This window comes from Lithobates pipiens, unplaced genomic scaffold, assembly GCF_037356315.1.
Source record: "Lithobates pipiens isolate NorthernLeopardFrog02 unplaced genomic scaffold, aLitPip1_a1.2 Scaffold_18, whole genome shotgun sequence".
NCBI classification, from domain to species: domain Eukaryota; kingdom Metazoa; phylum Chordata; class Amphibia; order Anura; family Ranidae; genus Lithobates; species Lithobates pipiens.
This window is the reverse complement of record NW_027507758.1, coordinates 637,301,967-637,329,551: the sequence shown is the minus strand read 5'-3', so window position 1 is coordinate 637,329,551 and position 27,585 is coordinate 637,301,967. Positions and strand designations below refer to the sequence as shown.

The window sequence follows — 27,585 nt, the reverse complement described above, 5'->3', positions numbered from 1 at the left end:
CAAGGGGAGCCCAAACAGGTTGCTGGGCTCCTTTTTTCCTCTTTTCCCCCTCCCTTTTTCCTCCATTGGGAGGCCCCCCAATTAAAATGTTTGGGGGTGTGGAATATATATATTTCTCTCTTTCTTTTTTTTACCCAATGGATTTGGCACTATATTGCGGAGCTACAGATCCTCCCGGATACGCAGCGCCTCTGTGACCAGATATCGTATGCCAATCTAAGCTTTACCTCTACTCACCATGAGTGACCTCAGATTTGGATCTTTAAATATCAGAGGCCTGATTACGCCCCAGAAAAGATTGCAAATAATATATGATACACATAAACAAAGGTAAACATTCTTTTTTTTTTTGCAAGAATCAAGTATCTTTGCAGATGACTTCGTTATATATGTATCCAATCCAAAAATAGCTTTTCCAAATATTTTCTATGAATTGGAACAATTCGGGCTTATATAGCAATTTTAAAGTAAATGTTGCAAAATCTCATTGTCTCAATATAACTTTATCAATAACGAGGAAAAAAATGCTAGAAAATAACTTATTTTCAATGAGAATTACAATCCCTTAAATATTTAGGGGTGAATATTGCCCCCTTATGCCGCGTACACACAATCGGAATTCCGGCCAGAAAAAGACCCATAAGAGCTTTTCATCGGAAAATGAGACCGCGTGTATGCTCCATTGGAATTTAGCTGTCCGAATTCCCGCCAGCCAAAAAATTGATAGCATGTTCTCAATTTTCCCGACGGAAAAACTCTCTATCGGAAATTCCGATCGTGTGTATGCAATTCCGACACGCCAAAACTCACGCATGCTCAGATTCAACTAGGAGATGGAAGCTATTGGCTACTGGCTATTGAACTTCCTTTTTCTAGCCCCGTTGTACATCACCGCGTTATAAACTATTGGAATTTGGTGTGGCCGTGTGTAGGCAAGACAGCTTGAGTGGAATTCCGTCGAAATTCTGTCGGGAAAACCATCAGAGCTTTTTCAGACGAAAATTACCATCATGTGTATGCGGCATTAGAGGAAAAAAATGTATGAACCAAATTATCTTCCCCTTCTTAATTCCATAATTAGTAGATTGCAGTATATGGCCAAAGAGAAACACTCTTGGCTAGGGAGAATGGCAATATATAAGATGGATATCTTCCCCTGCTTTTTGTATTTATACCAAACATTGCCCATAGCTCTTCCTCTGACTTTCTTTCGGCCTCTAAGATCTAGCCTACTTCAATATATTTGGCTAAATTCTTCGGCTAGACTCCGTTAAGATATTCTGGTAAAGTGTTAGATGTGGGAGGAGCAGGTCTACCACAGATGGAATTTTTATTACATAGCTGAAGTATTGACTCGAATATTGGACTGATTCCATTGTGAGAGAACAAAACAACGGGTAGCTATTTAACAGCAAATAATTGAGGTACCCGACCTCCCTTCTGTGGACTGCACCTAAATTACACCCATTTAGACAAACACTCCCACCCTTGACCCAGGGCCATCTTTAATATTGATTGGACCTTGGGCAAAACTTTTCTTGCGCCCCCCCCCCCCCCCCCCCCCCCCATGCAGTTTTGTTCTCCACCTGCTCTGAGACATACAATAAATAGCAGCAACGTCAGCACAGCGGGAATCCAAAGATGGAATTGCAGCCCCCTTCCTCTTTCAGCCACCCCTCCTCTGTCAGTCCCCTTCCCTCTCTGTCAGAGTGCACCACAAATTAATGTCTCCTTCAACCACCAGTCCTGTCTGTCAGCCCCCTTTGTCACCGATCCATGATCCGAACGGGTCACCTTGTTCGGTTCGGGACACGCCACGCTCCACGGCCTCGGCCTTAGGAAAGGCCGCGGCTTCGGCCTAGCTCCGGACCGGCAGGCATCTTTGTACAACCGGCAGCCGTTTACAATGTGATCGCTCCATCAAATGATGGAGCGATCACTTGTAAACAAACTGGCGTCATGTCATGATGCTGGTTCCTCTCTCCCCTCTGTGTACTGATCTGTACAGTGGAGGGGAGAGATCGGATGGCAGCAGTGCTGTGGGCTGCATCTGTAGTGCCCACAGCACTGCTCTGTGACAATTGCAGTCACATCCATCCATGCTCAGCCATCCCTCCATACTCTGCAATACCCTGCCAATACTCTCCAATACCCTGCCATCAGGGCAGGACTTACCATTGGGCTTGACTGGGCTCAAGCCCATGGGCCCCGCTGAGATACATGGCCAAGTGTACTCAGTTCGGCTCCACTCACAGTCACGCCCAGTCCCACCCTATGATGGACATAACACAGGGACTGGGTATGACTGTGAGCCGAGCAGAGTACACTTGGCTACTCTTGGCTCCACTTGGGACTGCGAGAGGATCCGAGAGCCGCCGAGAGCTGCCAAGAGGAGCGAGAGCCACCGAGAGGACCTGAGAGGCGCAGAGAGCTGCCAAGAGCTGTCAAAAGGACCCGAGAGCCGCCCCTTCCCTCTCTGTCAGCCCCCCTCCCTCTCCGTCAGCCCCCCCTCCCTCTCTCCGTCAGCCCCCCCTCCCTCTCCGTCAGCCCCCCTCCCTCTCCGTCAGCCCCCCTCCCTCTCCGTCAGCCCCCCTCCCTCTCCGTCAGCCCCTTCCCTCTCCGTCAGCCCCTTCCCTCTCCGTCAGCCCCCTCCCTCTCCGTCAGCCCCCCTCCCTCTCCGTCAGCCCCCCTCCCTCTCCGTCAGCCCCTTCCCTCTCCGTCAGCCCCTTCCCTCTCCGTCAGCCCCTTCCCTCTCCGTCAGCCCCTTCCCTCTCCGTCAGCCCCTTCCCTCTCCGTCAGCCCCCCCTCATCTCTGTCAGTCCCCTTCCCTCTCTGTCAGCCCACCTCCCTCTCTGTAAGCCCCCCTCCTACACCAGGAGACCTTCCCCCACCCCCAAAATTACACACTACTTATACACTTTATTGTACATTACACACTATATTGTACATTACACACGCCTGCACTATATACACTTGTAGCGCCCTCTACTTTTAGGTAGGTGCTTAGTGATGTTTTTTGACAGTATAGGATATAGAGACAGGTAAATTTAGCCAGGGTCTTGCTCCTTACTAGGCCTGGTTGTTTATTCAGGGATGGGAGTGTCAGAGTAGTAGGGGGTGTGGCCGCCTACACTTGGGCTCAGGGATACCTCCTCTGCTTGACAGTGGATCCTGCTGGAAAGAGAGGATGGGCTGAGACCCGAGTGGCAAGAAACTCATGTGAGAGAATTGACCAATGGTTAATTTCTTTGGTCAATGGGAGGTCTCTCATATGAAAAGGGGGGGGGTCACATGCTCTAGGTGGGTTCCAGAGTTCGAGGTCTGGAGGCCCGGGAGTTCAGAGATCCCGAAGCCTCCAGGAGTTCAGAGATCCTGGAGCCTGGATACCCGGAGGCGGGTCCAGGGAGGCCGAAGTCTGGCCCCTGGAGGAGAATTCAGCATGTAGCGCTGGAGGAAGACTGAGCGTCCCATGCGGGGATGTGCCGGACAGCGTGGGGGAGGAGGAGGAGGAGGAAGTAGGTACTAAGCACAAGGAGAAGACTGGGGAATCAAGTTTATGTGAGTAGAACATGGACTGTTGATTGGGAGAGAGCACCGGGAGTGCAACCCAGTAGAGCTATTTAGGAACTTCATACTGTGTATCCAAAGACCACAGTATCAAGCACTTTCCAGGACTGAGGGGGAGTTTGACAGCACAAGTCATGGAAATAGGCAGTGTGGCCTGTGACTTCGAGGTCAACGTCCACAGCATTATTCATGAGTGATGTTTATCGGTCCATATTGGAAGTGCGAGCTAAGAGAGAATTGGAACCAGGAAAGGATCATCTTAAGGGACTTAATTAACAAAAAGCCACAGCTACAGATTAATACCCTTTGACCTAAAACGGGTCAGATGGGGCATCTCATATACCCTATTGAACGGCCCACCGATTCATACCCGGAATACAGCATTAGAAAATTCAGAGTCTTGACTGTTTGGTGTCATGTAACTGCATGGGGGATCGGAAGCGGAGCCACCTGACAAAAGGTAATGAACAAAATCGGCAGCCCTCCATGGGGGTACCGCTACACACTATATTGTACATTACACTATATACACTATATTGTACATTGCACACGTCTGCACTATATTGCACATTACAAACGCCTGCACTATATACACTATATTGCACATTACACATGCCTGCACTATATACACTATATTGCACATTACACACATGCCTGCACTATATACACTATATTGCACATTACACACATGCCTGCACTATATACACTATATTGCACATTACACATGCCTGCACTATATACACTATATTGCACATTACACACATCCCTGCACTATATACACTATATTGCACATTACACACATCCCTGCACTATATACACTATATTGCACATTACACACGCCTGCACTATATACACTATATTGCACATTACACACATGCCTGCACTATATACACTATATTGCACATTACACATGCCTGCACTATATACACTATATTGCACATTACACACATGCCTGCACTATATACACTATATTGCACATTACACACATCCCTGCACTATATACACTATATTGCACATTACACACGCCTGCACTATATACACTATATTGCACATTACACACGTGCCTGCACTATATGCAATTGGCTACACCCACTGTTCACCGATGCGCGTGCTGCATTATTACTCCCCTAGGGCACACAGAGGTGTCCCAGGTATTTTACAATCTCATAGTGTATGCTACACAAAAAAAAAAAATGCCAAGCCCAGCTGAAGTGTTCGGGTTTGGCTCGAAGAAAAGGTGGCAACCTTATCCCAGCGATTACTCTCCATAAATCTCACAGTGACTATGGAGGAAGAGGACGGACATGACGGGGGGTTACTGGGTGTAAATAGAAAATAATATCTTATTACCTCCTCTGCTGCCACTTCCAACAATGTCTTCTCTGTTTTGTATCACATCGAACTTCCTGTCTGCACTTGACATCACTTCCTGTATTCCATAGAGATTTCCTTTCCGTGTAGATGTAATATCACCACCTTGTGGAGCTCAAAGGAAATGCAGCACAGAGAAAACTGCAGGAAACAATTAATAAAAATGACAGACACGACAAGAAGTTTTATCTCACTGACACCAACAATGGGACTTAATTTTTATCTCCCTCATACCAATGACGGGGCTTATTTTATCTCACAAAAACAATTGATGTTGCTTATTTTATCTCATTGACACCATCAATAGGTTGTCATGGATCTGCAGTAATCCATTCATGCCCCATCTGTCTGCTTTACCTCTGGTCTGTGTAGCAGCCTGGGAGCCTGCACTTTCACACCTGCATGGTTAAGTAATGGCATACAGATTGTTTTATCTAAGGTGCTGAAGTACAATCTGGACATGGTTTCTGTGAACAAGCTGATTTTCCGAAAAGATGAGAATGTCATGCAGATAGATGACAACAAATTGCTAAAGCAGATCCCTGAAGATCTCGTTGACAACGTTTTGGAACACAGCTGGGGCATTACACAGACCAAAGGACATAACCAAGTGTTCATAATGCCTATCTCTAGTGTTAAATACCGTTTTCCATTCAGTAATCTTGAGGCTAGGAGCGACTTCCGGGTCTCGCGGCTCCAGCCGGATTCACCGGAGCCGCGATGACATCACTCCCGTGCATGCGCACAGGAGCCGACACTCGCAGCATATCGCCGCGATCTGCGGCCTGCCCCAGTGCTCCTGCATGCGCCGTAGACAGCGGTGGCTGTCTTCGGGTAAATATCTCCTGAACCATATACAGTGGTGTGAAAAAGTGTTTGCCCCCTTCCTCATTTCCTGTTCCTTTGCATGTTTGTCACACTTAAGTGTTTCGGAACATCAAACCAATTTAAACAATAGTCAAGGACAACACAAGTAAACACAAAATGCAATTTGTAAATGAAGGTGTTTATTATTAAAGGTGAAAAAAAATCCAAACCATCATGGCCCTGTGTGAAAAAGTGATTGCCCCCTAAACCTAATAACTGGTTGGGCCACCCTTAGCAGCAACAACTGCAACCAAGCGTTTGCGATAACGTGCAATGAGGCTTTTACAGCGTCCTGGAGGAATTTTGGCCCACTCATCTTTGCAGAATTGTCCTAATTCAGTTACATTAGAGGGTTTTCGAGCATGAACGGCCTTTTTAAGGTCATACCACAACATCTCAATAGGATTCAGGTCAGGACTTTGGCTAGGCCACTCCAAAGTCTTCATTTTGTTTTTCTTCAGCCATTCGGTGGTGGACTTGCTGGTGTGTTTAGGATCATTGTCCTGCTGCAGAACCCAAGTTCGTTTCAGCTTGAGTACACGAACAGATGGTCGGACATTCTCCTTCAGGATCTCTTGGTAGACAGCAGAATTCATAGTTCCTTTTATCACGGCAAGTCTTCCAGGTCCTGAAGCAGCAAAACAGCCCCAGACCATCACACTACCACCACCATATTTTACTGTTGGTATAATGTTCTTTTTATGAAATGCAGTGTTCCTTCTACGCCAGATATATTTGGACACACACCTTCCAAAGAGTTCCACTTTTGTCTCATCGGTCCACAGAATGTTGTCCCAAAAGTCTTGGGGATCATCAAGATGTGTTGTGGAGAAATTGAGACGAGCTTTGATGTTCTTTTTGCTCAGCAGTGGTCTTCTCCTTGGAACTCTGCCATGCAGGCCATTTTTGCCCAGTCTTTTCCTGATGGTGGAGGCATGAACGCTGACCTTAACTGAGGCAAGTGAGGCATGCAGTTCCTTGGACGTTGTTGTGCGGTCTTTTGTGACCTCTTGGATGAGTCGTCGCTGCGCTCTTGGGGTAATTTTGGGCGGCCGGCCACTCCTGGGAAGGTTCACCACTGTTCCATGTCTTCGCCATTTGTGGATAATGGCTCTCACTGTGGTTCGCTGGATTCCCAAAACTTTGGAAATGGCTTTATAACCCTTTCCAGACTGATAGATCTCAATTACTTTCTTTCTCAATTGTTCCTGAATTTCTTTGGGTCTCGGCATGATGTGTAGCTTTTAAGGATCTTCTGGTGGACCTTACTGTGTCAAGCAGCTCCTATTTAAGTGATGCCTTGATTGTGAACAGGTGTGGCAATAATCAGGCCTGGGTGTGGCTAGAGAAATTGAACTCAGGTGTGGACAACCACAGTTATAGTATGTTTTAACAAGGGGGGCAATCACTTTTTCACACAGGGCCATGATGGTTTGGATTTTTTTTCACCTTTAATAATAAACACCTTCATTTACAAATTGCATTTTGTGTTTACTTGTGTTGTCCTTGACTATTGTTTAAATTGGTTTGATGTTCCGAAACACTTAAGTGTGACAAACATGCAAAGGAACAGGAAATGAGGAAGGGGGCAAACACTTTTTCATACCACTGTAGGTTTAGGAGATATTTCTTGGACCTACAGGTAAGCCTTAATCTAGGCTTACCTGTAGGTCAAAGTTGGTTGTAAGGGTTTACAACCACTTTAACACAGTGCTCTCCAAGCCTGCCTTGCCCAAGCAATATTGTGTGTTTGGCTTCCTGTGCGTTTCTTGCCATGTGCTCTACGTCTGATTTTGTTTACCGTCCTTGGCTTGTTCTTGACTAACCTTGTCTGCTTCATACCCTGACCTTTGGTGTGTTCTTTGACTATCCCTATCTGCTCGTTGCCCTGACCTTTTGGCTTATCTCCTGACTATCCCTTGTTGTCCCTTTCTGCTGTTTCCTCTCCACCCTCCTGTAGCCTACCGTGAGTGTGAGCTGGGAGACCCTGGGGGCCACGACCTGGAGCCAGTTGCAGCAAAGTTCATCCCCACCATTAGGGGCCCTGGTGAACACCTTCTGGCTCTTTGACTCCGCGTCCTGAGGAATCTCATGCTTTAGCTCCCAGTGTGATCTATGTTGGCGCTCCAGAGGTCCTGCTTTCCTGAACCACCCAGAGCTCCATCTGCAGCAGTCAGCCGTAGGTTCCACTACCTTAGCGGTGCATTCCTGACCCCAACGGTGTGCATCTGTCACCTGGCCTCAAGTGACCCGACATGGGTCTTATTTTATCTCACTGACATCAATGATGAGACTTTTTTTTTTATACCACTGACACCAAAGAAGTCATTTATTTTATCCCATTGAAATCAACGTTTTTGTTTTTATCTCATTAACACCAACGATGGATGTCAAGGAAATTATGCCCGCAGTGACTTGCAAACTGGAATGAGATAATTGATTGGTGGAGGAGGAATGAGCGGATAGATTTCCCAGGGAAGGTAAAACCAACTATAATACAGTTCTCACAGCCTGCAAAATTGCTCACCACTGGAGGGAGACTCTCCCACATTTATCTGGCTGGACACACACAGGCAGATACAAATCTTACATACAATCTCATACACTCTAAGGAGTGTGCTGTAGACAAGTGATCCCCATACACTTCAGAGGATCCCCCGAGCGATCCTTCAATCTAGAATCCTGGTGTGATGACTTTTTCCACTGCCCCCCCACCCCGCACACATGATTTAGGGCGGATTGGCTGAAGTGTGTGATGTGAGTGGTGTGCCGGGCAGTGATACACACACATACAGATCCCTGTCTGCCAGATACAATCACTTCCACACACTGACAATAATCTGCATTAGGGAGGAGCTCCGTGTCTGAACAGAAGATTGGGTGAACACTGGCTCCTCCCACATTCTTCTGAACATCCAACGTTTACGGCATTTGGTGTGGATGAATGTGATGGCTTCTGGCTGTCACTGGTTTCTAGGGAAGCAACAGTTGCCTGCAACAGCTGCGTCCTTAGCAACCGCCGACTTCACCCCTCCCATTCCCTTACATGGCCACGTAGGCAAATGAGTGGGGCCTAGATCATGACATCATCTCAATTGGTCATATCTGGGCAATTTAAATGTATCACCACAAGATGGCAATGACGTCCTTAATATATTACAAAATGTATTCAAAAAGAAGGAAACATGGAATTTAGAGGCACTTCTGTAGCGTTGAAATACAAAATTTACTTTGAATTAATCCTTAAAATTCACATTATTGACATGACATGTTCAAAACAAAGCATGGTGTTTGGTCTAAACGAGGCTCACCCCACCTAACACAACCAACCATTACCACAGTGGAACAGATCGCTCAATAATGGTTCAAAATAAGATGATGTCAAATGGAAGGAGCAGCTGGTTGGTGGTAGAGACGTAGTTAAGAAAACTCTACATGTTACGTGCCCTTAAGCGCTTCTTCAGGAGCTTGCAGTGGTGCATAGTATACGAAACAATATAGACAGGCTAACCTGGTGGGATCATCCACCAATCAGCAGTTTCTCATGCCTTAAGCAATATAAAGCTCCAAAGGTCCTTATAACTTGTGTGGGAAGGGGGTAATAACCATATCATCAACAGCCAAACTAGGGAACTTTGAACCAGGCACTAGTACCATACACATGGAAAGGGGGTAGCCCAATATGGCTATTTCTATGTAAATTCCAGTGTAGGGGGCCAGTAGAGCTCCAACAGTGTTAAGGCTAGAGCCAGTAAATGTACCGAAGACTCATCGTCCATATCTCTCCAGACTGAGTGTCTCTGAAATATCTGGGCAATGATGTCCCCGCTATCCCCACCCCTTCCTTTATAAATCTGATGACAGCTCAGGACGCTATCAGTAAGCGAGTGTTACCGCCAGAGATCGGTCCTGTTTGATGGGCCATTGGGGGTTATTGGTGAGTCAGTGGGCAGTTGGCACCATGACTGATGATGGATTTACAAGTAGACATTTTGGGGGGGATTTTTTTAAAATAAAGGACAATGAATGTCTTTATTGTTTTATTTCCTTCTTACAAATGAGTAGAGGTGCTATGTGCTCCAAACTCATTTATGTAGGGGCGGTATCTGGGCAATTCCAGATTCTGATCTGCCCCACAGACACCCAAAATCAATAGGCCAGGGTTGTGGGGATGAGGCCCTTGTCCTCATCAACATGGGGACAACAAGGTACTTTGCCACAGGGGGGGGTTCTCCTTGACAAGGCATCCCTATGTTGAGGGCACATAGGCTGGTATGGTTCAGGAGCAAGGGGGGGAGCCACACACCCGTCCCTCCCCCTTTCCTGGGCAGCCAGGCTGCATGTTTGGATTAAAGGTCTGGTATAGATTTGGGGGGGGGGGGGGGGCACACGCTTTTTTTGTGTAAGGTACCCTTTTTATATCCATCTTACAATCAGGGGGTCCGGCATGTAATTTGGGGGTCGCTATACATTTCTGCATTCTTGCTGTAGGATGGGATACAGAAAAAGTGACATTTACAAAGAAATAATAAATCAGTTTAAATTGCCAGAAAATTAAATTTCATTGCCGGCTTCTTTTTATTTTATTTTTTTAAGCAGCACACAGACCCTCCAAAAGGTCCTCCAAATACAAAGAAGAACCTTGGGGGGAGTCTGTGTGCTGTTTTGGCAATTATAAGTGTATGAGTATGATCTCAGGTATTAGTATGAAGACATGTCTGATGAAGGAAACTAAGGGGTCTACTTATAGAAAATTAATTGGATGAATGTGACAATAATTGATCCAGTCACTACAAATCCTGGCCATAATGTAGCAAAGTGATTTCCTAGGATGGTCAGCTCCACCTAGTGGCCATAATGGGGTATTTTTTCTGACATACCTCCATTAGTAAAAATAGCACAATACTGCATTATGACAACTAGATGGAGCCAAGGAAATCAGTGTATGAAATAAAATACATCAAATATTCATCACAGCTGGGCGAATGCCGGTCATATTCGTATAACAAATAAAAAAAAAAAAAACCTTTAAGTATTTGTGAAAGTTGACACTACAAAATGTTCTCAGCCAATGAAAGGTAATGACTCCATTTTTATTTTTCTACTACTATCATTAACCATCACTTCATCCATGTCTTTGGTGATCTCTGATCTCCTTATGAACTCAGGGATGTACAATTCCTATCGCCTGACACCCGGGACATGCAGTTCTGAGGGCCGAACAGGTAGTTTTTTTTAACATTTATCCCTGCTGTGGGCAAGCAAGGAGCAGGAGTTATTGTCGGCCGAAAACATTCAAGTGGCTGAGCGAATGTTTTCACAGCCCCCGACACACACCCGCTATGTATCCCGGGCTCCCCTTGCCCATCAGTGGACCCGGGACCAGCATAGCGGGTGATGATGGGTAGAGGGGAGGGAGGAGAGAGGACACACATCCACTCTCCTCCCCTTCTTGTTCCTGACCCGGAAGTAACATGTATGACATCACTTCCGGGTCCTCATTGAAAGTTTCCTCAGCTATCAAGACCGGGAAAGAATATAATGCATCTGCATTACATTACATTCAGTGGAGCACAGGGGGAGATATTGGGGGTCTTTTAGACCCTGGATGTCTCATTAAAGAGAACCTGTCACCAAAAAATGATCACACAGGGGATTGATTGTCCTCTATTTCAGTGTTTCTCAACCTTTTTTCAGTTAAGGAACCCTCCAACATTATGGACAGTCTTGAGGCGCTTCAATCTAAAATGTAAAAACGATTCTAATAGTTCTACATAATGCAACAACATCCACACACATAGGACACCCAACGTGTTGCCCATCTGGGACCCGGGACCAGCATAGCGGGTGATGATGGGTAGAGGGGAGGGAGGAGAGAAGACACACATCCGATCTCCTCCCCTTCTTGTTCCTGACCCGGAAGTGACATGTATGACATCACTTCCGGGTCCCTGGTGACAGTTTCCTCACCATCAAGGCCAGGAAAGAATATAATGCAGTGTGATCTGTATTACCTTACATTCAGTGGAGCACAGGGGAGACATTGAGGGTCTTTTAGACCCTGGATGTCTCAATGAAGAGAACCTGTTACCAAAAAATCATCACATAGGGGACATTTTGTCCTCTATGCCAGCGTTTCCCAAACTTTTTTCAGTCAAGGCGCCCTCCAAAATTATGGACAGTCTTGAGACACCCTCCAAAATTATGGACTGTCTTGAGGCGCCCTCCAAAATTATGGACAGTCTTGAGGCGCCCTCCAAAATTATGGACAGTCTTGAGGCTCCCTCCAAAATTATGGACAGTCTTGAGGCGCTCCAATCTAAAATGTAAAAACTTTTCTAAAGTTCTACATAATGCAGCATCATCCACACACGTAGAACATCCAACGTTATAAGTGATTTATTCTTCCAAAGCAAATACACTTTTGCAAACTGGTACTGACTAGTATTCCGATGTTTCTCTTCTCCCTTAGTTTTTCTCCATCACTCAGCTAATAAGACCCCAAAGCCAATGGAGAGAGGCGGGGGAGGGTCACACAAGGATGTCATGATGTCATTGGTCGTTAGGAGGTTGGCAGCTAGAAGGTTGTAATGGTGTACAATGAAAACCTGAGGCTTTGTTGAACTAAAAGACGTCATCCATCCTCCGTCTTGTATACAATTTTGGGGCAATTGTTAGGCATTTTGCCAAGGCGCCCCTGAAGAAAGCTCAAGGTATCCTGGTCAAGAAAGGCTGCTCTATGTGATGAAAAAAATATATATATATATATATTTTTTTTAATGGTTTCCTAGACTTTTGCAATAATATCGTGACAAAAACAATCGGAACTACCACTATTTTATTCTCTAAGGTGTCTGCTTTTAGAAATAATATAATGTCTTGGGGGTTATATATAATCTTCAGGCCTAAAATAATTTTTTAACTCCTTCCCGCCTGGCCTATAGCAGAATGACAGCCAGGCGGGGGTTCCATTATTCTGAGTAGATGCCATATAGCCGTTCAGCTCGGGGGAAGCAGCGATCCGTGGTGCGGTGTGTCGCTTTGACACACCGCATCTCCAATCTCGGTAAAGAGCCTATAATGTAGGCTCTTTACCATGTGATCAGCTGTGTCCAATCAAAGATAATAACATCATAACCAGGAAGTGCCGGTTATCGGCTTTCCTTTATTCATGCTGACAAGGTGCGAGTAGAGGAGAGACGATCATTGGATCTCCTGACAGGGGGGGATCTGCACTGATATTCAGCATTGATTATCAGTGCAGGCCCATCAGCAATGATCACCAGTGATGCCAGTGCCCATCAGGGATGCCAATCAGTACCTCATTAGTGCCACCAAACAGTGTTGCATATTGGTGCCTCCTCATCAGTGATGAAGAAAACTTTCTCATTTACAAAATTTTATAACAGAGACAAAGAAAAACCTTTTTTTTTTTCCAAAATTTTCTGTCTTTTATTTATTTTTAGCACACAAAATAAAAACCCAGAAGGTGATCAAATACCACCACAAGAAAGCTCTATTTTGGGAAAAAAAAGATAAATATGTCATAAGGTTACAGTGTTACATGACCGCACAATTGTCATTCAAAGTTTGAGAGCGCTGAAAACTGAAAATTGGCCTGGAAGGAAAGGGGGAAAGTGTCCGGTATGGAAGGGGTTAAACATGTGGGCAAAAAATAAAAACCCCACAAAACCAGATCTGGCAGTAAAAGGGTTAAAGGAAGAGTTCCCCTTCGGGAAGATGTTACATGTTCCTGCAGTGGCTCAGCGATCCGAGTCCTCTGTGTGACAGCAGTGCGGGGAGAAGTTCCCCGTATCGGCTGTCACTTTATGAAGAGTGCGGCCGTGCCATTCATTCACAGAGTTCTGTCCTTTTCCGATGTCGGCTTGTAGTTCTCAATGAACTCCCACACCTCTGCTGAGGCCTCTGGTAGATGAGGAACAAGGAGATTGTCATAAGGGACGAGGAGATTGTCATAAGGGAAGAGGAGATTGGGCCCCCAATTTAGTCCCTCGGACAAGTCTTTTTTTCAAAAAATGTCCACACCCCTGGAACTGTTTCTTACATGATGAAGATCAGCCGTGGAGTATATCTGAGGTGTATATCAGGGTGTGCTTCTTCCCCACATGAGACCTGTGATGTCCAGCAACATTCATATAGAAGACATTTCCCGCACTCAAGGCACTAATACACCTCGAGGGTTGTGTGGGATCCCTGATGTACAGGAAGACAGGACTTCAGTGAGGAACAATTCCCTCACTCAGGACAGGAAAGTGGTTTCTCCCCCGTGTGAGATCTCTGATGTTTGTAAAGACTGGACTTCTGTGTAAAACATTTCCTGCACTCAGAACAGGAATACGGCTTCTCTCTCGTGTGAGATCTCTGATGATTATAAAAATTGGACTTATCCGAAAAACATTTCCCGCACTCAGGACAGGTGTACGGCTTTGCTCCTGTGTGACACCTCTGATGTTTGACAAGAGCTGACTTTTGTACAAAACATTTCCCACACTCAGAACAGAAATATGGCTTCTCCCCCGTGTGCAATCTGTGATGATTATAAAGATTGGACTTTTCTGAAAAACATTTCCCGCACTCAGAGCAGGAAAGTGGCTTCTCCGCCATGTGAGTTCTCTGGTGTCTGTAAAGATAGGACTTCAATGAAAAGCATTTCCCACACTCAGTACAGGAATACGGCTTTTCCCCCGCGTGAGATCTCTGATGTTTGTTAAGATTGGACTTGTCTGAAAAACATTTCCCACACTCAGGACAGGAATACGGTTTCTCCCCCGTGTGAGATCTCTGATGTTTGGAAAGACTGGACTTCTCTGAAAAACATTTGCCGCATTCAGGACAGGAATACGGCTTCTCCCCCGTGTGAGATCTCTGATGTGTGTAAAGATGGGACTTCTGTGAAAAACATTTCCCGCACTCAGTACAGGAAAGCCTCTTATCTGTTGGAAGGACGGCCCCGTCCCTCACAGTCTGAGGTTCCTCAGGATAAGAGGAATACGATGGTCCATCTACACTGTGTGGTGCCGGATGGACATTTGAGGTAGTCGGGTTTTCTCCTGGACTATACTGTGTGATGTCCTCATCTTCTACTTTACAGTCTGGAGACAAAGTGAGACAATCCTCTGAGGTTTTCCTCATCTCCCGTCCATCTACTAAAATAGAAATACAAAGATTATTACTAGACATGAGCTGATTGGTTCCCCTAAACCAGGACTCCGCCCACATCAGGCAGCTTTGTCTCTGAGGATCTTACAATTCCCCCCTCAAGGTAACTAGTAAATGGGTCCTCTGTAGGGCGGCAACGAATGATTATTTTCATAATTGATTAGTTGGCCGATTATTGTATCGATTAATTGGATAAAAACCTCAAAAAAAGGTTGGTGCATAATTGAGTTAATATTTTTGAATATCTATATACAGCGGTAAATATAAATATTCAGATATATAGTTGGATATTTAATCCTCTCTGAGAATAACAAACAGATAGATGTATTATTAGAGGGAGACAGATAAAGAATAAAAAATATTGCGCTAACCTAAAACAAGTGAAATAAAGCAGCTACACATGAATGTGACCAAATTCATATAAACAGAAAAACTACAATGTAGCGCTAAAAAGAAATTAAATAATAAAAAAATGTGAAGTGTATAACACTACAGAAAAGTCCAAATATCAAATTATTAAATGAGTCTTTGAAGTTCGTGAAGTACAAATATAAAACTCAGATGTGATAACTCACACAAAGTGTGTATCAGAAAATTAAAATGTGATGTGTCACACAAAGTATAAACCAAGAGATGATCCGGGACATGCTTCACTTCAGTGTCATCAGAATAGATAAAAGTAGGTACTCTTACCGGAACCACTGGACCAGTGTGTGAACACTAGGTCATGTAGGCATATATAGATGGAACCCCGATGAGACCGCACCAGTCTATCCGCCACTGGAGGGACTGTAGATCCCCAAGCCAGCTAGGAAACGATCCGCCTCACCACGGAAGCTCAAATCTTCCTCAGAACCACTAGACCAGTGCATAAACACTGGGTCATATGGGCAAAGATAGATGGAACCTTGGTGAGACTACACTGGTAGGAATCCTCCGACCAACAAAGGAATCTGCATCAGGGTCTGCATCTCCACGAAAGCTCTATTCCTCCTCTCCAGGAATCAAAAAATGGACAGACGAAAGAGGGCAAATCCGGCCCGTGGTTGGGGGGTATATAGAACCAAACTGGTGATGGGGATCATATGAAAAATAAAGAAGAAAAAAAATCTTCCCATAGTGTAGGTTGAAAAATTGGACAAATAGCTGTTTATTGGCATAAAACCAGCATAGACAAAAAAAATATATAAATGGAATATAAAAACGTGATCACATATTAAAAAGCAATACAGGGAACGTGATAACCTCACTTTACGCGTTTCGTCCAATAGGACTTCAACAGGGGCATGCTGGTTTTATGCCAATAAACAGCTATTTGTCCAATTTTTCAACCTACCCTATGGGAAGCTTTTTTTCTTCTTTATTTTTCTTATGATCCCCATCACGAGTTTGGTTCCATATACCCCCCAACCACGGGCCGGAATTGCCCTCTTTTGTCTGTCCATTTTTTTGATTCCTGGAGAGGAGGATTATTGCTTTCGTGGAGATGCAGATTCCTTTGTTGGTCGGAGGATCCCTACCAGTGTAGTCTCACCAAGGTTCCATCTATCTTTGCCCATATGACCCAGTGTTTATGCACTGGTCTAGTGGTTCTGAGGAGGATTTGAGCTTCCGTGGTGAGGCAGATCGTTTCCTTGCTGGCCTGAGGATCTACAGTCCCTCCAGTGGCGGATAGACCGGTGTGTGGTCTCATCGGGGTTCCATCTATATATGCCTACATGACCTAGTGTTCACGCACTGGTCCAGTTGTTTTCCGGTAAGAGTACCTACTTTTATCTATTCTGATGACACTGAAGTGAAGCATGTCCCGGATCATCACTTGGTTTATACTTTGTGTGACACATCACATTTTAATTTTCTGATACACACTTTGTGTGAGTTATCACATCTGAGTTTTATATTTGTACTTCACGAACTTCAAAGACTCATTTAATAATTTGAGATTTTGACTTTTCTGTAGTGTTATACACTTCACATTTTTTTATTATTTAATTTCTTTTTAGCGCTACATTGTAGCTTTTCTTCTCTTTTTCTTATTAGAGGGAGAATCTGCTACATATATCAGAATCAGATCAACATTATTATAATGTAAAAAAGATGTAAAACGCTGTTTTGCAGATGATCAGACAGGAGTGTAATATAATATGATGGATGACAGACTCCCTTGTCATAGACAGGTAGGTGGGTACAAGCTCCCTGCACCTGATGTCACTTATGCTGGCCGAACACAAACTCATTTCTCTTTCATCCAATTTTCTAACCATTAGTGGGGTTAAATCGATGTTCATTTTCCACCACAGTGATGGGAAAATTCGAAGGAGCAGAACAGAAAACTTTTCTCCATACAATAATTTTTCAAACACTGTATGTGGTTTTTGCTCAGAAGTTACATTCATTTTAAAATTGAATGTTAAAAGCAAATGAAATTTTCCAACTACACTCGTCCATTCATCGAATGTACAAATAATTTTTATGTGAATATTCTCATCCAAAAATAGATCCGTGTATGGTAAGCATAGGACATTTAGTAGAAGCAGCATGATTTATTTTAATATCTGTTATGATGGTGTTAAAGCGGGAGTCCGCCGGGACTCCGCGTTTTTTTTTTTTTTTTTTAAAGTCAGCAGCTACAAATACTGCAGCTGCTGACTTTTAAAATAGTGACACTTACCTGTCCAGCGCGCCCGCGATGTCGGCACCCGAAGCCGATCTCTAGATCGACACTCGAGTGCTGCCACCGCCATCTTGGGTATGGGAATCAGGAAATGGAGCCTTTCGGCTTCATTTCCCGGTTCCCTACTGCGCATGCGCGAGTCGCGCTGCGCAATGAGGACGGTCCCCGCTGCCTCTGGGATCTGTGTGTTTCCCAGCAGGCAGCGGGGCACTTGCGGAAGGGGACGGGCACTTGCGGAAAGGGGCGTAATGTACGCCCCTTTCCGCAGAGAGCTAGCCCGGAAGTGGGTGCAGTTACCTGGATTATCCAGGTAACTGCACCCCCCTCCCCCCTGAAAGGTGCCAATTGTGGCGCCGGAGGGGGGGAGGAATCCGATGAGCGGAAGGTCCATTTTAGGGTGGACCTCCGCTTTAAAGAAATAGTCCTTTTTTAGTACAAAAACAGCAGATAATCACTACTATAAGGGATTAATTTATACTGCAAAATAGTGAAAGTAATATATCTTATATCATAGACTGGGTGACCACTAACTCCCTCAAACTCAACAAATCAAAAACAGAGCTTCTCATCCTACACGCAAACCATAAATTCCAGAACCAAGATCCCCTGGACACCACCCACCAATTTTTGGGCAGACCATCTCCCCAAAGACCAAGGCCAAGAGTCTTGGGGTCACTTTTGACTCACAAATGTCAATGGATGCACAAATAGGAGCAGTAGTCAGTGGTTCTCACCATCTGCTACGCCTGCTACGCAGACTCATCCCATTCATCCCAAACAATGACAAAGCAGTGGTAGTTGGAACAATCATTAATTCACGACTTGACTACACAAACTCCCTTTACATAGGATTACCACAATATCAACTTGCGCGCTTACAACTTATCCAAAACACGGCGGCAAGGCTGATAACAGGAAAAAAACCCTGGGAATCAATCTCCCCTTCCCTACAGGAGCCTACACTGGATAACCGTAAAGAATCGGATCACATTCAAAACCCTCTGCCTCGCCCACAAATGCATGCATGCAGACGCTTGAGACTACTCGAGAAAATAAAACACTACACTCCCAACTGCAGTCTTCGATCATCTAACCAAAACCTCCTCCTCGTTCCCAAATCTCGGTACAAATCTAAGGGGGAATGGAGATTCCCTGTCCAAAGACCGCGGCTCTGGAACGCTCTACCAACCAACATCCGCTTGGAAGAAAACCCATCAGGTCTTCAGGAAAAAAAAAACTCAAGACCTTCCTCTTCTAGAAGCTGGACAACAAAGCTCTTCTCAGCGCCTTGAGGCGATTCAGTTCACATTGTGTGCTATACAAATTATTCATTCATATATATATATATATATATATATATATATATATATATATATATATATATATATATATATATATATATATATATATATATATATAGGTATTTTACCTAGGAGTCACACATGAGGCTATATGGAGGTTAGAGGGGGGACTTTTATATTAAAGTAATAATGAAAGCTGAGACTTTTTTTCATGGATATAATAATTTGAATAATTTGATATATAATGCACAATACTAATAAACTTTTACCTTAACCACTTGCCTCCTGGGCACTTAAACCCCCTTTTCTCTCAGGCCAATTTTCAGCTTTCAGCACTCCCACACTTTGAATGACAATTACTCAGTCATGTAACACTGTACCCATATGACATTTTTGTCCTTTTTTTCACACAAATAGAGCTTTCTTTTGGTGGTATTTTATCACCTCTGGGTTTTTCTTTTTTGAGCTATAAATTAAAAATTTTAAATTTTTTGCAAAGGAGTACATTTTCTTCATAAATTTTGGCCAAAATCTATACCGCTGCATTGCTTTGGTAAAAATAACCCAAATGAGTGTATATTATTTGGTCTTTGTGAAAGTTATAGGGGGTTGATTTACTAAAAGCAAATAGGCTGCAGTTGCTACAGAGCTCTAAGTAAATGAGGTAAAGGTTCACTTTGCAAAGGATGTCCCATCACATGCAAGAAAAATGTAAAACACAGCATTCTTGCTTGCACGTGATTGGATGATAGAAGTCAGTAGAGCTTCCTCTCATTTACTAAACTCTGAAGCATCTGCACTTTGCAGAGTGCTCAGTCTATTTGCCTTTAGTAAATCCCCCCCATAGAGTCTACAAACCAGTGGCATCAGGGGAGTACAGCTGATACAACTGTAAGGGGCCCAAGCGTCTGGAAGGGCCCGACCAGTCTAGGAGAAGACAGGAGCGGGTGAAGGGGAGCCACGTTGTGCACTGCAGAAACAATCGCTGCAGCGTCTGCTCTCTGTGGCATTGAGCTCAGACATCGAGCTCTATACTGCCACCTCTGGCTACTATGTGAATTGTGCACCCATCGTGTGTTGCAAGTACTGGGTTATGTAGTGTGATCGGTTCCAGCCCCTCTGTGTCTCTGCAACATGTCAGCTTTGTGGAAACAGAAGCTGGGACCAGGTAGGAAGATCACCTTTACAAAGAGGGGCTGTGAAGGAAAGGGAGGGGGGCCATTTGTGTACAGGGAGGGGCCAGAGCTTTGTGTGTTTACAGATCTATATATGTGGGGAGCTGACATATATACAGGTGTTAGGGAGGCCTGACATGTATACAGGTGTGAGGGGGGCCTGACATGTATACAGGTGTGAGGGGGGCCTGACATGTATACAGGTGTGAGGGGGGCCTGACATGTATACAGGTGTGAGGGGGGCCTGACATGTATACAGGTGTGAGGGGGGCCTGACATGTATACAGGTGTGAGGGGGGCCTGACATGTATACAGATGTTAGGGGGCTGACATGTATACAGGTGTGAGGGTGGTCTGACATGTATACAGGTGTGAGGGGGCTGACATATATACAGGTGTGAGGGGGCTGATATGTATACAGGTGTGAGGGGGCTGATATGTATACAGGTGTGAGGGGGCTGATATGTATACAGGTGTGAGGGGGCTGATATGTATACAGGTGTGAGGGGGCTGATATGTATACAGGTGTGAGGGGGGTTGACATGTATACAGGTGTGAGGGGGTTGACATATATACAGGTGTGAGGGGGGCCTGACATGTATACAGGTGTGAGGGGGGCCTGACATATATACAGGTGTGAGGGGGCTGACATATATACAGGTGTGAGGGGGCTGACATGTATACAGGTGTGAGGGGGCTGACATGTATACAGGTGTGAGGGGGCTGACATATATACAGGTGTGAGGGGGCTGACATATATACAGGTGTGAGGGGGCTGACATATATACAGGTGTGAGGGGGCTGATATGTATACAGGTGTGAGGGGGTTGACATGTATACAGGTGTGGGGGGCTGACATATATACAGGTGTGAGGGGGCTGACATATATACAGGTGTGAGGGGGCTGACATATATACAGGTGTGAGGGGGGCCTGACATGTATACAGGTGTGAGGGGGATGACATATATAAAGGTGTGAGGGGGCTGACATATATACAGGTGTGAGGGGGCTGACATATATACAAAATTGGGGGAGAGGGTCTGAGTGCGTACAGGTGTGAGGAGGGGGCTGACATAAGCGGGGGGGGGGGTGGGCAGGCCCAAAGCTGTGCAAAAATTTCTGATGGCTGCTCTGAGTGGCTTAGCTAGAAACGTCGGGCCCAATGCAAGAAACCATGAGGGGCCCTTCCCTCCGAGCCCGGTCACAAGTGTGAGGTTTGTGTGGTAGTTCTGCCACTGGTGTCAGTCGTTTTTTTATTTTTCTACTATTTATTTTTTTCATTTTTTTACAATGTCATTTTTTAAAATATTTTGTACATTTTTTTAGGAGCCCCATTGGGGGGACTTTGGTGAGATATCAGGGGTATAAAACAGACCTCCGATGTTTCACCTTTGAGACAGAGAAAGGAGACTGAGGATACAGCCCCCATCTCCTTCTCTGGAGTCTCAGCAGCACAGAATGAATGCACAGGAGCTCTGTACAAAGCTTCCCATTCATTCATAAACTGAAGCATAGGAAACACAGTTGTCGGTGTTTCTCAATCTTTTTCCAGTCAGGGCGGCCTTGAAGTATACCCCTAGGTGAATGGGGCAGCACTGCAACCCCCCTGCAACTGTGTGCATTGCATGCAGCATAGTGATGATGTATTTAGGGGGTTAAAACAGGCAGTGAGGAGACCACATAATGCCTCTTTACCGGGTGTCAAATGCCTCTGAAAAGTGATTTGAGCATAAATAGTTTTTTAGGGGAATGGCATTTTCTTGCTGGTACTATGAACAAGCGGTAAAAAATAAAATAAAAAATAAAATCAGTTATTATACACATATAGGGGGTCAGGATTAAAAGCGCATACATACATGTAAACACACATACTGTATATATAAGCACACACACACACACATTATATATATATATATATATATATATATATATATATATATATATATATATATATATATATATATATATATATATATATATATAGACACACACACACACACACACACACACACACACAGTATGTGTGTGTATATGTGAGTGTGTGTGCTTATATATACAGTATGTATGTGTGTGTGTGTGTGTGTGTGTGTGTGTGTGTCTATAAGCACACACACACATTTGTACACATATAAAAAAACACACACACACACACACACACACACACACAGCCTTTTTTTTTTTAAAACACCATTTCTGTACCTCTTCCTGTCGGGTACTGCACTGTAGGGGGAGGCAGAGAGCACATCACACACACTGTGCTTTCGCTTTATATGTAATCAATGTGACAGAGCTCCCCACAGTGCCGATTTACAGTTCAGCTGAGGATCGGGGGGGCTCGGTCTCAGCCGCCCTTGCCGCTCCTATCTAGGCATACAGGGGGCCCCCTGCAGCATGGTGGACAATCACCATGTCGATTTCTGCGACCCTTGTATGTCCACCCCTGCTACAAGCTATGGTGCCAATCTCTGAAAATTGATCACACCTGATGTACTGATGGCCCATCTCATTTCTTGAGACCCTAACAAACCAGGAAAGTACAAATACCCCCCAAATTACCCCTTTTTGGAAAGTAGGCAGTCCACGGTATTTAGTAAGAGGCGTGGCGAGTTTTTTGAAGTTGTCATTTTTTCCCACAATTCTTTGATTTTTTTCTTATTTTTTTCCCACAAACTTGCCATAATAACAGGTTATTTCTCACACACAGCATATGTATACCACTAGTGATAGGCTGAACGACCCCCAGTTCGGTTTGCACCAGAACTTTTGAGCATTGCAAAAGTTTGGTTCTGAATAATGAACCCCATTGAAGTCTATGAGACCTGAACATGAAAAATCAAAAGTGCCCATTTTGAAGGCTTACATGCAAGTTATTGGGCATACAATGGTTATGTGGTCCAGGTACTGCCCTGGAGGACATGCATCAATGAAAAAAACGTTTATACAAAATGTCATTTTTAAATGAGCAGTGATTTATTGATGCTTAAAGTGAAAGTGTAAAATTGAAAAATTCCTTTCAATATAGTGCCAGGGGGGGGGGGGGGGGTTCCCTTAGTCTACCTGTAAAGTGGCACATCTGTTCTGTGTATAGAAGCTGCTGCAGCAATAATTGCATTTATAAAGCCAAAAAAAATATTACATTTTCCCTGCTTTGTTTATTTTGTAAGCAACGGCTTGGGGAGCCAGTCTGTAAGATGAGGCCACGATGTAGTGGACTGGGAACAAGATTAGAGATTTTTTTTTGGATAAATTCTGGTGTCTCTTCCACAGACTTTGGATAGAAGTAACAGGGGTGGAAAAATTGGTCTTTGGGTGTCATTGGCGCCGTCACATCATAACCCTATAGAGGCGCTCTTGATTATTATTATCATTATTATTATTATACAGGATTTATATAGCACCGACAGTTTGCGTAGCGCTTTACAACATTAAGGTAGACAGTACAATTACAATACAATTCAATACAGGGAGGAATCAGAGGGTCCTGCTCATTAGAGATTACAATCTAGGAGGGAGGGTCAAGTTATACAAAAGGGTAATAGCTGTGGGGGATGAGCTAATGGAGAAAATAATGCAGTTGTTAGATGGAGGCAGGATAGGCTTCTCTGAAGAGGAAAGTTTTCAGGGATCGCCTAAAAGTGGATAAATTTGGAGACAGTCTGACAGATTGGGGTAGGGAATTCCAGAGGATGGGCGAGGCTCGAGAGAAGTTGGATATGGAAGGAGGTGATGAGGGAGCTAGAGAGCAGGAGGTCTTGGGAGGAACGAATAGGGCGATTAAGTTGGTATTTTGAGATTAGGCTAATGATGTAGTGATGATCTAGTGATGAGGCTCTTGATGAAAAGAAGAATTGGCCTTGCTGTTAAAAATTAAAAGGATATGCACCTGTCAAACAGGTGCAGAAAAATGTATCTTTGAGTGTTAATTGTGCCCATGAAACCTACACCAAAATAATTCTTCCAGATAAAATCAACACCCACAAAGCTAGGCAGCCTAGAAGTCCTGCAGAGATTTCACATCCCAAAAAACACTTAATCAGCGACATCTGCATTTGGGGCTTCATAGCTGCTGGTAATCCAGGACTGTTTAATTTTGATAAAATGTCAGACGGTCCACCAAGTCTGTGAAAAGACACATTCTATTATCAGTAACAAAACCTCCAGCAGAAATGAATGCTGGTTCGGAAAGCATACTGGATGCAGGGCAGCGCAGCAGCTCAATTGCATACTTGGCAAGTTCTGGCCGGTGGTCAATCCTCATGACCCAGTAAGCCAGTGGATCGTTAACTGGAAAGATCTCCATCTCTGTTTTTTCCCCCAGATAATCATCCACTATTTGATGCAGACACTGCCGATGGGATGTGGAAGCTGACATCATTGGGCCATGAGGACTAAAAAAATAAATAAAAAAACAATTGTGAAATGCATCACTTAGGCGGCTGCCTTCTCCACCACTCCTCTATTGACCAATAAAAGCCTCAAAACTACATTTTCCATGACTTAGTAACCTACCAGAGTCGGGAAAAACATTAAATAAACTCCGCTTTAATGTCTCCTCAAGAGATTTCATGTTCTGCACTCTCTGCGGGGACAGGACGAGTTCTGAGACTTTCCCCTTGTAACGGTGGTGAAGGAGGGTTGCCAACCAATAGTGATCCTTGTCTTTTATGGCACATAATCCTGGGTCCTTTCACAGGCTTTGAATCACGAGGCAGGCCATGCACTGCAAATTTGCAGAGGCATGAGAAGCAGACTCCTCAGGGTCACTGAGGATTATAGTATCTGGAACTGCCTCCTTCTAGTCACTTACTACTCCCAAGGGTTCTGCAGATGGAAAACCATCTCTTACTGTTTGACGTAGGTCTTCCTCTGCTTCAATGCCTCCAAAATTGCCAGTTTCCTCCTCCTCCTCTATCTCCTCTTGTGTGTTCTGTGGCATAGGAACAATGGTGTCTGCATAAAGTGGGTCTTGAGAGGAAAGGAAGTCCTCCTCTTCCTTCTGCTGCTCTGCCTTGACTGCCCTGTCCATAATACCATGCAGAGTCTGCTCCAGTAGCAACACAACAGGGCAGCTATTGGCATGGGGAAAAAAAGCTGAGCCAGCCTGAGCTTGCCATTGTGCCATACTCACACAGGTACTCATTGGAGGCCCACTGCTGCATGTGCAGCTCCGGCAGCATTGACAATGTCAAGTTCCACCTGGTTGGCATGTCACAAACCAGGAGGTTTATGGGCAGGTGGAATTACAGCTGAATTTCAGCCAACCGAGCAAAGGCTGTGTATGACAATCTGAAATGGCTACAGACTCTTCTGGCCTGTTTTAGCAGATCTACCAACCCTGGGTACCTAGAAAAGCTGCACCATCAAATTGAGGACATGTGCCAAGCATGGCACATGTGTCAACTCTCCCTCTTTAAGGGCGGACAGGAGGTTTGTGCCACTATCACACACCACCCTTCCTGGCTCCAGCTGGCGTGACATGAACCACCTCTGGTCCTGCCCCTGTAGAGCTGCAAGAATCTCTGCTCCTGTGTGCTTCCTGTCCCATAGACACACCAGCTGAAGAACAGCATGGCACCTTTTAGCCTGACACATTGAATAGCTGAGGGGGTACTTGTGGTTCATAAGACAATTCAGCAGAGGAGGGCATGGAGGCGGTGAAGGAGGGGGTAGAGCTGATAAATCTGGCATCATCACCACTAGATGTATGGAGACGTGGGGGCACAACAAGCTGCAGCACTGAGCCCTGTCCTGCATCCTTCTGATTTGCAAGCAGAGTTACCCAGTGTGCTGTGAACAAAATATATTGTCCCTGACCATGCTTGCTGGACCTGGTGTCAGCAGTAACATGGATTTTGTGGCTGACTGCCTTGCCCAATGATGCCCCAACATTGCCTTCCATGTAATGGTACAGAGCTGGAATGGCCTTACCTGAAAAGAAATAGGGACTGGGAACCTGCCATTGGAGTACAGCACATTCTGCAAATTCACAAAAGAGGGCAGAATCTACCAGACAGAAAGGCAGAAGTTGTAGAGCCAGCAGCTTTGCCAAGCTTGCATTTAGACGCTGGGCATCTGGGTGGCAGTGACTATTTTTTTTTTCTGCTGCAGCTGATGGGGCAGATAAAATTACAGCTTGGTGTGCTACTGGAAGATGTGCTGCAAGGACCTGGGAAACCCTGCACTATACCATCATCCCTGTCAGTGGAGGCTGCCGAGAGGTCATGAGGTATAGCGGGGGCAGACAGAGGTGAGTAAGGAAGAGAAACAGAATTGTACCCCTTTCGTGTGTCTTTTAGGTGCTCTTGTTAATGGGCTGAGTGGTGGCAGGTTGAATGCCTTGTCAAGCATGTGGTACCCAAATGGCTGTTTTGACACGCTTGATGTGCTTGAGACAAAGTTTGCAGACTGCAACAGTGCAATGCACATGTACTAAAAAGGCCCAGGCAGCTGAGCTGTGGGAAGTGGGCCTGGAGATAACAGCTCCACAATGTGATAGAATAGGGTGGCTGCTCTCTACTCCTCCATAATGGCTGCCTCATTGGGGTTGTACCTCACCCTCACTTTCCTCCTCTGCTCTGTCACCCAGGTCGCAACGGTGACCTCATCATTATCGTCTCCTCCATCCTTATTACCACTGGAGACAACTTGGTAATATGCTGCGGCTGGAGGAACATGACTGCCAATTTGTGTATCAGTGTTCTCCCCTCTCTGTAGGCTCATGTTCCTGCACTTCTCAGCCTCAGAACCAACATCTGAATCAAGTAATGGCTGTGCATCATCAAGGAGCAAGTAGCTGACGCTGTGTTAAAATAACTCATGCCTGATGCTGGGGCTATGGCAGGAATAGCCGTGGAGAAGGAGGCAGGTTTTGCTACTATGGCAGCTGCAATGGACTGTGCAGCAGTCTCTGCTTGGGTGACAGAGGATGATGAGGATGGATTAGTAAGCCAGTCCACCACCTCCCCTGCATGCTGTGGCTGGATTGCATGGGCAACATCACTAAACAGAGGAAATGATGCCGTGCCTGAGGACTGACCACGTCCACCATTGCCTGCGGACACATACACGGCTGGCCCCCTCACAGTGCCATGGGAACATCTGCCTCTCCTTGTTGTCCTCCCAGACATGATGGGGGGGGGGCTTAAATACACAATGTAGTGTAGATGTGGAAATGTGTACGTGGATGCACTTTAATCAATGGAAAGTGGTGTTTGGTGCACTTGAACTTGAGTACTCAACTACTACACAGACACACTCCACTGATACACCATATTATACTGTAGTAAAACTGCACTGACGCACTGCAATATACTATGTCAAACGTGCAGTAACACTACAATATACGTTGTGTTAAACTTGCAGTAACACACTAAACTATAATGCGTTAAATGAAAGACAAGGCACTGAAATATACGGCATTAAACCTGCAGTAACGCACTGAACTGTACT

The 27,585-nt window shown here is 45.0% G+C and overlaps 3 protein-coding genes across 3 annotated transcripts in view; 1 reads left to right on the top strand and 2 right to left on the bottom strand.

The window, feature by feature from the left end:
- Window positions 1–5,052, bottom strand: part of LOC143986896 (uncharacterized) — a 237,087-nt gene extending 232,035 nt beyond the window's left edge. The window contains 1 exon segment of the mRNA XM_077485302.1: window positions 4,918–5,052. The gene's annotated coding sequence lies outside the window, so the exon portion shown is untranslated.
- The window catches only part of LOC143986894 (gastrula zinc finger protein XlCGF66.1-like), a 373,036-nt gene that overhangs the window by 112,536 nt on the left and 232,915 nt on the right, over window positions 1–27,585 (top strand). The gene's annotated exons all lie outside the window — the stretch shown is intronic.
- Window positions 12,575–27,585, bottom strand: part of LOC143986895 (uncharacterized) — a 127,759-nt gene continuing 112,748 nt past the window's right edge. The window contains 1 exon segment of the mRNA XM_077485301.1: window positions 12,575–14,972. Coding sequence (XP_077341427.1) covers window positions 14,062–14,972 — 911 coding nt within the window. The 3' untranslated portion in view covers window positions 12,575–14,061.